The sequence below is a fragment of the Geotrypetes seraphini genome, chromosome 6 (assembly GCF_902459505.1).
Source record: "Geotrypetes seraphini chromosome 6, aGeoSer1.1, whole genome shotgun sequence".
In the NCBI taxonomy this organism is placed as follows: domain Eukaryota; kingdom Metazoa; phylum Chordata; class Amphibia; order Gymnophiona; family Dermophiidae; genus Geotrypetes; species Geotrypetes seraphini.
This window is the reverse complement of record NC_047089.1, coordinates 21,890,201-21,903,074: the sequence shown is the minus strand read 5'-3', so window position 1 is coordinate 21,903,074 and position 12,874 is coordinate 21,890,201. Positions and strand designations below refer to the sequence as shown.

The 12,874-nt window shown below is 42.6% G+C and overlaps 1 protein-coding gene across 3 annotated transcripts in view; it reads right to left on the bottom strand.

Annotated features, from left to right (window-relative positions):
* CCDC83 (coiled-coil domain containing 83) overlaps positions 1-12,874 on the bottom strand; it is a 104,384-nt gene that overhangs the window by 84,020 nt on the left and 7,490 nt on the right. For all 3 annotated transcript variants that reach the window (XM_033948932.1, XM_033948934.1, XM_033948933.1), the window contains exons 2-3: positions 8,168-8,300; positions 1,194-1,278 (exon numbers count right to left, since the gene is read on the bottom strand). In XM_033948932.1, coding sequence (XP_033804823.1) covers positions 1,194-1,278; positions 8,168-8,271 — 189 coding nt within the window. In that variant the 5' untranslated portion in view covers positions 8,272-8,300. The remainder of the gene's footprint in view (positions 1-1,193; positions 1,279-8,167; positions 8,301-12,874) is intronic.

Genomic DNA, 12,874 nt, shown 5'->3' with positions numbered 1-12,874 from the left:
TATTCCCATTTCTAGATCATTTATAACTACAGTATGTTAAAAAGCAGTGGTCCCATCACAGACCCTTGGGGAACCCTTACTATCTACCTTTTTTCTATTCAGAGTACTGACCATTTAATCCTACTCTCTTTTTTCTGTCTTTTAACCACCAACAATTAAATATTACCTTCTATCCAGGGGTAGTACAGGGGTCGACATTGGAGATACGCCGGCAGCTATGTGGGTGCTGTCAGTATTTAACGCTGACACCTGCAAAACTAACCTGGCCGAGTTAGTACAGCTGAAACACCATCCTAAATAGGTCAGTTAGCTAGGCAGGTTCTGGCACTGAATATCGGCTGAACTACTGCAAAACTTTCTGAAGCCTCCTCCTTCCCTTGCCCAAGCACCTACTCGTGCCATTCAGAACTCCCCCCCACACACACACACACAACCTGCTTCCAGTCTAGATAGGTCCCCCTGGCCTATCTTAGCTCCCTAGTGGTCCAGTGGGGGCCCACTTGTGGCTGGCTGAAAATAATGGTTGCTGCAAAACCCTCTCAAGATGCAACAGGAGGGTCACGGCAACCATTTTCTTCAGGCAGCTGCAATAGGCAGGAGTAAGTAGGCTTCACTCCTACCCCCATCACCCCCACTGATCCTTCAGGGAGCTAAACTGGGGACTGGGGGCAGCGAAGGTAGGACGTAACTGTAGAGGGAGAAGTGAGGCTGGAGATGCTGCCTGCGCTAGCAAAGATCCAAAGAGGTAAGGGTGAGGGGGGGGGGGGGGAGAGGTGCCAGCGCTCCCATCATGAAAGCACCTGGAGTGGTCTGCCCCCTCCATACTATGCCACTGACTGGGGGAGTCTGAATGGCATGGACTGGGGGGAGGGGGAAGGGAATGAGAAAGACTTTTTCAGTGGACAGGAGAGGGCTCCCAGGCCTCCAGAAAGTTTTGCAATAGTTATGCGAGTCAGACAAGTGGCAAAACTCATAACCATAGAATTCTTTCCAATCCTTGTTTACATTTAATTGCATAAATGTTATTATTTCTATGTTAATATAACTTACTTTGTTTCCCTGTACACCACAATTGGTAATTTGTAGTATAGAAGAATTCATACAAATGCACATGCAAGTGGGCTAAAACAGTCCACTTGTTCTTATGTTCTCATTGTGCACAAAGAACGTATTGTTTATTATCTTTTACTTACTCTTTCTTTGTATCTTTTGTTTTTTTCTTCAATTTGTTTTATTTCAGTCAAGGATGACTCAATAGAAGATTCTTTTATCTGAATTCTGATGAAAACGAAGCATATTATTAAAATTAGTTTTATGCCTATGTAATGCTACAGAAACCCAGTGAACCATGGTGACTAAAATAACCGAGTTTACCACTACTTTTCATTAGTAGGTGCGCAAACAATAGCTATTTATTTATTTACATTTATCACTCAACACAACTTAAAAACAATGTACAATCAACAATAAAAATAATCAGAAAATGACAAAGCAAGACATTAAAATATAAAATACCGTACTACAAAAATTAGTGAGGTTATATGGAAATACTTTTAAAACCAATAGGAGGAAATATTTTTTCACTCAAAAAACAGTTAAGTTCAGGAACTGGTTGTCAGAGAATGTGGTAATAGCAGTTAACATAGCTGGGTTAAAAAAAAAAAAAAGATTTGGACAAGTTCCTGGAGGAAAAATCCATGTCTGCTATTGAGACAGAGAGGTACGGGAAGTCACAAATTGCCCTGGGATCCGTAGCATGGAAATGTTGCTACTATTTGGGTTTCTGCCAGATACTTATGATCTAGATTGGCCACTGTGGAAACAGGATATCGGGTTAGATGGACTAATATCTGTTCTCCATTTAATCTACTCAACAGGTTCAAAGAAAGTAAAAGGTTTCTTGCCTGTAACATGTATCCTGTATAGCGATAAGGATTAATCATTCACACTAGAGGAAATTACATCTGGGGGTGCTTGGACGGAACACCTCAGAATTAGAGAAAAGTTCTGAGCATGTATGGCTCTTTCTACATGCAAGATTCACCTCAATTTAAATCTCAGGTAGTTGGGTTTGTGTGCTCTACAGTCTACAGATAATACATTTTGCAGGTAAGCAACTTTGCTTTCTTCATCAACAAAGCAGAACTGAATCAAACAAATGAATGAATGACTCAAAACCTTAGGGTTGCCCCATGTCTGAGAATTATCCCATCACTGAGGAGCAAACCTGCTCACTTGTGTATACGAGGGCTGAATAGTTCATATAGACAGTGCTTAGTAATGCTACATCAACCACCTCTGTCCCTACTTGAGGACAGTTCAAGCAGCATTGTGAAATAAAAGTATGTAGTAAGCTTTACAAATGTTCTCTATGGATAAAGCTTTTGAAGACAGTTGCAGCAGTGATTCTTACCTGGTGTGTTTTGACCCTGCTGAACAGGAAATAATAGCTCAACCATAATAGACATAAAAACAGGACACTAGCCAATTAGCTAGTGTATACATTGCCACAGGATTATGATCAAGTCTGTTGTATTTAAAGGAGACAAACAGCTGCACAGATGTCCTGATAGACTCCGCCCTTTACAAGCAGTAAGCAAGATGCCATTCAAGATGCAGAGACTTTTCTTGTGTGTGTGATTATGAGGCTTATGAAGTAGGTAACATTCCCTGTTCACTAATATGGAAAGGTAGGACTACATTCAGTAAGGAACTCATAGTCTTATGGACACATCCTATTATGATGGAATAAGTGTATGGCTCATATGATGAAAGCTTGAAGTTCACTGGTCTTTTCTGGCCAAAATGAACGCATTAGGAACAGTACTTTCCAGGTAAAACATTTTAGGAATGAGAATTTCACTGGTATAAAAGATTACTTCATGAGAGACAAGAGCATAAAATTCAAGTTCCATCAAATTGATGCCTTATGAGGTGAAGCAGAGGTCTGATATGATGATCTTTCATGAATTTGGAGGCAACTGAATAGTAGAAAGTTGGAGCCTGGTCAAAATCAAGGCATAATTGGCCAATTGACAAAAAAATGTCTGGAGATTCCACAGACAGAGGAGCTGCATTGTATTGCAGGGTAGCATTTGGAGGATAATTCTATAAAGGGGCCTATTTGGAGTCTATTCTATAGATGTTGCCTGGTGTGCCGCAGGGCCGCCATCAGGGCAGTACTACCAGTCCTGCATTCAGGGGCCCGGAGCTGACAGGGGGCCCGAGGCAGGGGCGCCAGTAGCTCGCCAAGGCAAAGTGAGTCGATCACCCAGGACTCACTTTGTCTTGGCGATCTAATCTATCGAGCCGATAAGTCTTCTTCTCCCCGACGTCAATTCTGCAGTCGGAGAGGAAGTTCGGGCCAGCCAATCGCTGCCTGGCTGGGCGGAACTTCCTCTCCGATTGCAGAATTGACGTCAGGGAGAGCATGCGTCGGCGTCGGCTTTGGGGCCTGTTATCCATTGGTGGGTCCTGTTCCCCGATGGCAGCGGCAGTGGCAGTGGCTTGGGGAACGGCAGGGAGAAAGAAAGAAAAGGGGCAGGCAGGGAAACAGAAGGAAAGAAGAGAAACAGAAAAAAAGAAAGAAAGGTCAGGGAGAGAGGAAGAAAAAGTTGGGGGAGGGAATGAGGTGTGGAGGAGAGAAAGCATAGAAGGGAAGAGGCTGATAGAAGGGAAGAAAGATTGGATGCACAGTCAGAAGAAGAAAGTGCAACCAGAAATCACCAGACAAGGTAGGAAAAATTATTTTATTTTAAATTTAGCAAAGTGGAGGCAGTATTACCACAGTTTTCAAAGGAATTTGCCCAAATAACTTAATAGTTAACTGGGTAAATTCCCAGAGATGAAAACTTCCCTTCACTTACTATGCACAGTTCTGAATTTATATCTGCTGTCTATATTTTACAATATGGTCACCTTTTACTAAACCGCAATAGTGGTTTTTAGCGCAGGGAGCCTATGAGCGTCAAGAGCAGCGCTGGGCATTCAGCGCAGCTCCCTGCGCTAAAAACTGCTATTGTGGTTTAATAAAAAGGATGGAGGGTATATTTGTCTATTTTTGTATGCTATAAAAACCAAATACAGAGAGAGACTGAGAGCTGTTGACGAAGAGCTACGTGTGTGTCTTTCTTCGATTCCAGCCAGAATATCAGCTTTGTGTTCAGCCAAACAGGCCCAGGTTTCGCACTGAATAAAGTATTTTATAATTTTTCACTATTCTGTTTACTTAATATTTCATAATAAAGTAATTATAAAATACTTTCTTTGTGTTTATTTGATTCCTATTCAAGAGAATTACTTTATATATAGTCAATATAGGCACAGAGTTAAATTTTTTAACATTTTCTAATGGTGGTGTGCCTCATGATTTTTTTCATGAAACAAGTGTGCCTTTGCCCAAAAAAGGTTGAAAAACACTGCTATAAAGGATAGAAGGCACCTACTTTCCTTTATAGAATGCTACTATAGGAGCATAAATATAGTACATGTGCAACCATTCATGGGCAGCAGAACGCTGTTCTGTTTGGGGAGGGGGGCAGGAGCTTCACCTTGGCTCCAGCGGAATGCTATTTTATCTCTCATGAACTCACGACTCACCCACCCACCTCCTCCCAGCGCTGTAGTTTTAAATCTTTGGGCAGTCACTGTGCAGCATCAAGGAAGTAGAATGAAGGGTTCCAGGACAGGCCTGCTTGTCGATGCTGCATGGTAACTGCCTGAATATTTTAGGTATGAGGCCAGGAGGTGGGTGGGCGGGTACCAATTTTGGGGGACACCATGGCCCTCCCCCTCCCCCCGTTCCAACAACTATGCAACGATTTACACCAACCATAGAGCTGATGTAAATGCTTGCACTTAAGATTACTAAAATCTTGCATAAATTATAGCATTCTATAAATCTACTATCATAATTATGCACCTTACCCGTGTTCCACCTAGACTCTCGACAATGTATATGTTCACCTTCAAATTACATGCCATTGCATCTGAATATTTATATTCCGCCTAAACCTCAATATCTCAGAGCAGAGAGCAAAAATTAATTCAGCTGTCCATGCACAGTGATAAAAAGTAGAATATACAATAAGCACTTTCTAACTTACATCGACTCTGCCTACCTTTTCTCTCTATACTACTGTCCCACCCATTGAGCTCCATCCTAATATAATTTAATTGCAACCTTGGATCATTAAACAATTGACTAAACAGCCATGTTTTCAATGCCTTTCTAAAATCTCTGTAAGTCATCTGCTGTCATACCTCTAGAATGGTACAGAATTCCAAATTACAAAACCTTGTTCTAAGACAATCTTTTCCCTTGTATTGCATAAGTAAAAAGCTTTTGCAACAGAGGTTTGAAGCTGAATATCAGAATGAGATCACAGATGTCTTCCAGGAATATACAAGAACACATAATGATTCATATTAGAGAATGACACGGTGGCGGTTTACCCGCGGCCACCGTGTTTAGCCGCGGGTAACCCGCCGAAACGGGGAATGAAAACTAGCAGTCGCTGCAGGGATGGGGACAAGGCCATTCACCGCCCCGTGGAGTGATGAATGGTCTTGTCCCCGCAGTGAGGCATTAAAGATCGCGCGGTCCCCGCAGCCCACACCCGCCTGCCCAATCGATCCTAGTGATTAGCCAGCTCTCTCCCTTCTCCTCACCTTAGTTTGTAGGTTTTCTTTTTTGGCGACCCGCACGCTATCAAAGAGCCGCGCACCCGCTGCTGCTCAGTTTCGATCTTCTGCTCTGACGCAACCGGAAACAGGAAGTTGCAGCAGAGCAGAAGATTGAACACTGAGCAGCCGCGCATGCGCGGCTCTTTGGGAAAGCGTGCAGGTCGCCAAAAAAGAAAGCCTGCAAACTAAGGTGAGGAGAAGGGAGAGAGCTGGCTAAACACTAGGATCGATTGGGCAGGTGGGTGGGGGCTGCGGGGACCGTGCGATTACTTGTGTTCCCGGCTCAAACTGGAAGGAGGGAGTTTAAGGGAAAAAGATTCTGGGCCAAGGGGATGAAGACGGAAAGAAAAACCCACAGCAGGAAAGAAAGGGAAGGACAGGTAGGTGAGCCAGATGCTAGAAGCAAGGGGGGGGGAAGAAAGAGGGAAAAAAGCTAGATGGGGTTGAAAAGAAGAGACACATTGGTATAGAAGAGGAAGATAGGGGAAATCTGGACACAGGAAGATAACAGAAAGAGGGGAAATTATGTGCATGGGGCATAGGGACAGAGACATAAAGGGGACATGCCATGGGGATGGTATATGGACACAGGGGGGGGGCAATGGCAGATACATAGGGGAGATATTAGAAATGGGGAAAATAGGAGCACAGAAGCGAGATGGTTTGTGAGGATGGGACAGGGACCGAGCTCGCAGGCTCCAGTGGCTTGCACAAATTACATTGTAACGTGCATGAAAATAAGAGGGAGGAAGGTAGATAGGCCACGCGAGAGGAGCTGAAGGGTGGTAGAAAGGAACAGATGGTAAAGGAGGGAGGGAAGGGTGGTGGTGGAAAGGAATAGGACAGACATTGAAGGAGGGTGGAGAGGAACAGACCCTGAAGGGAAATGTGGAAGACAGAGTGGGAAGAAGACAGATGCCAGACTATGGGGGAGCGGAGGGAAGAAGATGGGTGCTAGACCAATGGGGGGGGGGGTGAAGGGAGAGGCACAGTAACAGCAAATGGAAGACGCAGAGAGAAGACACACAGTGGATGGAAGGAATTGAATGAGAAGATGTGGAAAGCAGAAACCAGACAACAAAGGTAGAAAAAAAATTTCTATTTATTTATTTATTTTTTGCTTTAGGATAAAGTAGTATATTAGTTGTGTTGATAAAAATTTATAAACAAAGCCCTGCCAGCTGAACATCTCTTTCTCTAGTTCAGCAGCAGGAACTTTGATTTATAAGAAAGGAATAAGCTAAATATTACAGTACTAAGGCTTATATGGATGCAGTGGGGACGGTGACGGGGCGGTGAATGGGATGGCAGTGGCGGTGACGGGGCGGTGAAAGGGATGATGGTGACGGGGCGGTGAAGGGAACGGCGGTGACGGGGCGGTGCAGAGGATGGTGGGCCGGGGACGGGGAGTTGACGGGGACAGATTTTTTCCCTGTGTCATTCTCTAATTCATATATGCCAAACACTGCCAGAATATGAGCATTTATGTATATGTGTTCTGGACATTTATATGTGTTCTTGGTGTCTAAAAGTTGGCACTCTCCTAATAGAATAACTCTCTTAGTAGGTATGCTGAAGGGTTGATTCATAAGTCATGGCAACTATTTTTTTTCTCTCAAAAATGTGACAACACTAGGAATCTAATATATACATCTGAAAGTGTGTGACATGTACTTCTTAATGTTGCCAACAGATGAGAAATGAGCACAGCTGCTTTTCCATCGGACAAATATCATGGTGAAAGAGGGAGAATATCAAAGAAGGCATGCCCCCCCCCCCCCACACACACACACTGGTGCTTAAGTCCCAATTGAACAGGTGAAAGACGACTTCTGGAACAGGTGAAAGACGACTTCTGGGACAGGTTCCATTGCCCCCCCCCCACTGGGGGCATTACCCTTCCTCATCCCCCTACCCACTGGTGCTACAGGCTCAATTGCTTCAAGGTTTGAAAAAGGGGGGGGAAATGCCCCCCTCACCCTAATGGTGCTTCAATAAAGTTATCTGAAGGTTCTCACTGCAGCTAGAAGTGCTCCCCTTACCCTCTTTCCCCCACTGGTGCTTCAATAAAGCTATCTGAAGGATCTGCTGCAGCCAAAGTGCTCCCCTCACCCCTCCACTGGAGCTTCAATAACATTATCAAACAGCATGGGGACAGCATCTGTCAGACTCCTCAGCTAAGCTGGATGGGGGCAACTCAGCGCGATGGGACCGACTCGGGATGGCATCTGTCAGACTCCTCAAGAGCCCCGCCCATTCAGGTGAGCTAGGTGGGGGCTGACTGGGTGTGATGAAATGGCCCACTCTTAAAGGGACGCAATAAAACAGCTGCAATGAAACGTCCGGCACTGAAAATTACCACACTGACATGGCCTCTCGGAACATTTCATTCCTGGTCGCAGCTCCATTTATGTATTTTGGGACCCTATTTGGGAACTGCTGATTTACTGTATATTTTCACTTCAAAGCTTCACATACTTACTGAAAAGCTAAAAGTGCTTCTGTAAATGTCAGTTTATCTTCTGACTTGGATTTCTTTCCTTCCTTCTTCTTCTTCCCCTTACCTTTCTTCTCTGCTTTACCCATGGTTTATTTAGGTGCGTGCTACCTGGATTCTGAGTACCAAAGCAAAAAGAGAAAGTTGGTGAGCTCACTTGACTTCAACACCCTGATTTCCTTTGCTTAATATTTAATAAGGATTGAGGCACATTCAGGGGGGTCAACATTCAAAGTGATTTAGCCAGGCAGGAGGCCTGCCTGGTTAAATTGCAACGAACGGGTCAGGAGTGGATATTTGACAGCACTTCACCAGACAGTGCTGCTGAAAACCTGAGTGAGCTTGTGGCACTCTCCAGTTAATGCTGAAATAGTCTGGGTGGAAAATTTGCAACAGAGCCAGGAGTTCACAAGCACTGGCAATATTCAGTGTCAATGCCCACACAGATAACTGGGCATGCTGCACTGCATACATAGGGGTACTAAATTTGCACAATTAGCCATGTGGGTGTTTCACCGAATACTGGCTGATCCAGATGACTTGTGGGTGCCACCGAAGACCCAGATATTCAGTGCTAGTGTCTGAATAGGGCCCGGCCCTGAATAGCCAGGTTTAATTTAACTGGCAGCAATTATTACTTTAAAAAAACCTGACTGCTGCCAGTTGAACGTTGACCTCTCAGTGTTTAGCTTAAGAGATTTAGATCAATGAGCCTCGATATTTGCTGCAAGCAAAAGTCATATGCACCCACAAATAAATATATTTATTTATTTATTTTTTTTGACTTGTTTTAACATAAAAGGCCTTCAATCTATCATCTCTCATGTGCACACACACATCTCAGAAATAGAAAGCAAGTCCTAAACACCCCCTTTAGAATGCGTCTTGTGACTGTGGCCGACTGATAAACAAACTCCACAGTTCATACTACTGTTTCAGTACAATATTTTTTTTTTAATAAGATTTTCCATTTTAAATACAAGCATTACTTTTACACAATGCAACAGATCCAGAAATAATATTCAATGAAACTTATAAAGAAAAGTAATAATATCTTATTTAGTCCACAAGAATAAAGATCAAGAAAAGAAATAAACTTCTAAATAGTAGTAACAGATTAATTAATTAAGGTCACAGCATTAGATTCCCGAATTACAGCCAGCTGGCAGGTCATACATCACTAGACATGGTTACCATTCTCTCTTTTGATCCAATAAATTCCAAAAGTTGTTTGGGCTCAAAGAAAAGGAAATTCTTATCTTGAAAAGATACATAACACTTTGCAGGAAATTTAACAAGAAATGTAGCCCCCAGAGCCAGGGTTCTTGACCTCAAAGACAAGAACTCCTTCCTACGTCTCTGGGTCCTCTGAGCTAAATCTGGAAAAACTCGAACATTAGAGCCCAAAAACTTATCATTTATATGACGAAAATACATACGAAGAATAAATATGACGAAAATACATACGAAGAATAAAAGTACAATATTTTTTAAAGCCATTAATGTCATCATAGAATAGATGTTCTGTAACCTATTATGGAACACTGTTAATGGGGGTGGTGAGAGGGGAGTGCGTCCAGTTGCTTCCAAGCTGATGCAAGCACCAGGCTGGCTGTAGTAACCCAGTATAACACTGGCTTTATTACTACCGAGAGAAGGTAGGTGTTGATCTACTTATTTATTTTAAAAATTTATCCACCGCCTATTCCTAGGCAGCATTACAAAAGTAACATGCACAAAATGATACAGACCAAGCTTCTACAGACACCTTAAATTACAAATGAATAATTACAACTTAGGGAGCTGTAATTTAATAAATCCTCACAGTACAAATCATCCTAAAACCAGCATTAAACAACACATTTTTCATTAGCTTCTCAAAATAGTGTAGTTTTAAGAATTTTTTTTTAACTTCTGAATATCAGATAGCGCCCTTAGCGGTCCAGTTAATTTGTTCCACTGCATTACTCCCATGATGGAAATAGCAGAAGTTCTTGCGTTCTCATAGTGTATTTTAAAGAATTCTGTCAGAGCCAATCGTATCGCACCTTCAGATCGCAAAGTTCTGAGTGGTCGGTAGATTGCCATAGTTTGAGATAGATACCAAGGAATCCCATGGTAAATGACTTTGAACACCAGAGATAGGGTTTTGAAAATGATACGTAATCGCACAGGTAACCAGTGCAATTTCTTCAACCAAGGTGTTATATATGGTCAAATTTTCTAACCCCACAAATTAACCTTGCAGCCGCATTTTAGATCACTTGTAGAGCTTTGCACTATACTGTTGGAACCCCTAAATAAAGGGCATTACAATAGTCCAGCTTGTACAAGACTATCATCTGAACCACAATATGGAAATCATATGTCAACATCATCGATTTTAAGCGACTTAACAGTTGCAACTGGAAAAAAGTAGATTTAACTATAGCCAAAATTTGATCCTTCATGCTGAGTGCTGAATCCAGCCAAACCCGTAGAATTTTCAGCTTTCGTTATATCAATATAACCTGGTCACTAACCTTAATCTCTTTTGGCCATTGTGGGTCCTCCTTTCTCCCAAGCAACATAACCTCTGCAAGACTACAGCTGCATACCTGTTTGTATCCTCTCTTGTAATGTCTTATTGTCAAAAAAACCTCCTCTGTATTTTTTTCTAAACTTCCATCAAGTATGACCAGGTACTTCCATTTCTTAACAATGTTTCTATTAGTTAAAATTGCTACCTGAGTGTCTAATGCAGCCTTAATTAAGGCATTTTTCAATGTTTTTAGGTTGTAGGCAAACTTTCATTCTAGTTCATTACCTCAAGCGGGGAAAATGAACTCTAGGCTGTGTCCTCTAATTGCCCAATCCCAATCTTACCTTGAGTTCAGAAAATTGATAAAAACCTATTTGTTTGGTAAATTTATGTGATGATTTCACATTATATTACATCGTACTGCATCATATTGTATTTCACTGTATGGTATTCCACTAAATTCTACTGTATTTTGTGTCTTCGCTGATATGTCTCAGTTCTCTTGCTGCGAACCGCCCGGAACTTCCAGTTGGGTGGTATATAAGAAAATAAATTATTATTATTACTTATCCTGATGTATCTCAAAGGATACAAAGGGCCTCTTCTATCAAACTGCGCTTGCAGTTTTTAGTGCAGAGATCCGCGCTGAATGGCCCATGCTGCTCCCGACGCTCTTTCTTGTTATGTATTAAAAGCTGTGTGCTCAACATGAAGTTTTCTGCATCAGCCTCTGTCAGGTATTCTCGGTATGTACTGCCTTGTGAAGACTAACCTGTAAACTTACTCTGGTTGCGGACAAGGTAAGATGGGAAACCAGCCTTGCCTTACTGTATTTGCAAAACCTATTACATTACACTTTAAAATGCAAAAAAACCAAACAAATAAAGCCCACACACAAGCAAACAACCCCCCCCCCCCCAAAAAAAAAAAAAAAAAAAAAAGGCAAAACATTAAGGGTCATGTTCTAATGTCAATTGAAAGAACATAAGAAGTTGCCTCCGCTGAGGCAGACCATAGGTCCATCCTGCCCAGTGGACCGCTCCCATTGCCTGAGTAGTGGTCTATACCTATCTATACCCTTCAATCCCTTTTTCTTCTAGGAATCTATCCAAACCTTCTTTGAAACCATTTAATGTTTTCTTGTCTACAACAGCCTCTGGAAGTGCGTTCCATGTATCCACCACCCTCAGAGTGAAAAAGAACTTCCTAGCGTTTGTTCTAAACCTGTCCCCTTTCAATTTCTCCGAGTGCCCCCTTGTACTTGTGGTGCCCCATAATTTGAAAAATCTGTCCCTGTCTACTTTTTCTATGCCCTTCAGGATCTTGAAGGTTTCTATCATGTCTCCTCTAAGTCTCCGCTTTTCCAGTGAGAAAAGTCCCAACTGCTTCAATCTGTCGGTATATGGGAGATTTTCCATTCCCTTTATCAGTTTAGTTGCCCTTCTCTGTACTCCCTCAAGTACTGCCATGTCCTTCTTGAGGTACGGCGACCAGTACTGGACACTACTCCAGATGCGGCCGCACCATTGCACGATACAGCGGCATGATGACTTCCTTCGTCCTGGTCATAATACCCTTCTTAATGATACCCAACATTCTGTTTGCTTTCTTTGAGGCTGTGGCGCACTGTGCCGATGCCTTCAGTGATCACTCCCAGGTCTCTCTCCAGGTTACTGACCCCTAGTGGGGGGGCTTATCTGGATTTGCACACAATTAAGGAAAGCAAGTTTCCCTATTTTAGCTAGTGATTTTCTCTGTTTAGACCCTGCAGCTTTCCCCTATCCACATATTTCATAAGATTACATCCCCCTGCAGCCTATTTAATATTTCTTCCCTCATCCTGGACTTGAACCCGTATCATTAGTCTCATAAACAGCTGCACTAACCTCTACACTATGTTCTTAGCTCGTAAAATTGTACGTTTTATAACTTATATTTTCTGTAGAGGTTATCAGTCTCTCACTCCTGCCACCTGTCAGGATCCATTTGCTAATTTGTCTAAGCAAAACCAAAACCAGAAGCCCACTCATTTCTTATTCTTTTACCTATTCTCAATAAAATTGCAGAAAAGTGTGCTTTCGCTGGTCTTGAACCCAGCTCATCGGGGTCCCAGTCAGTTGCCCTAACCCCTAGGCTAGAAGCCTAGCTTTAGCAGTTGCAAAAAAATTTCA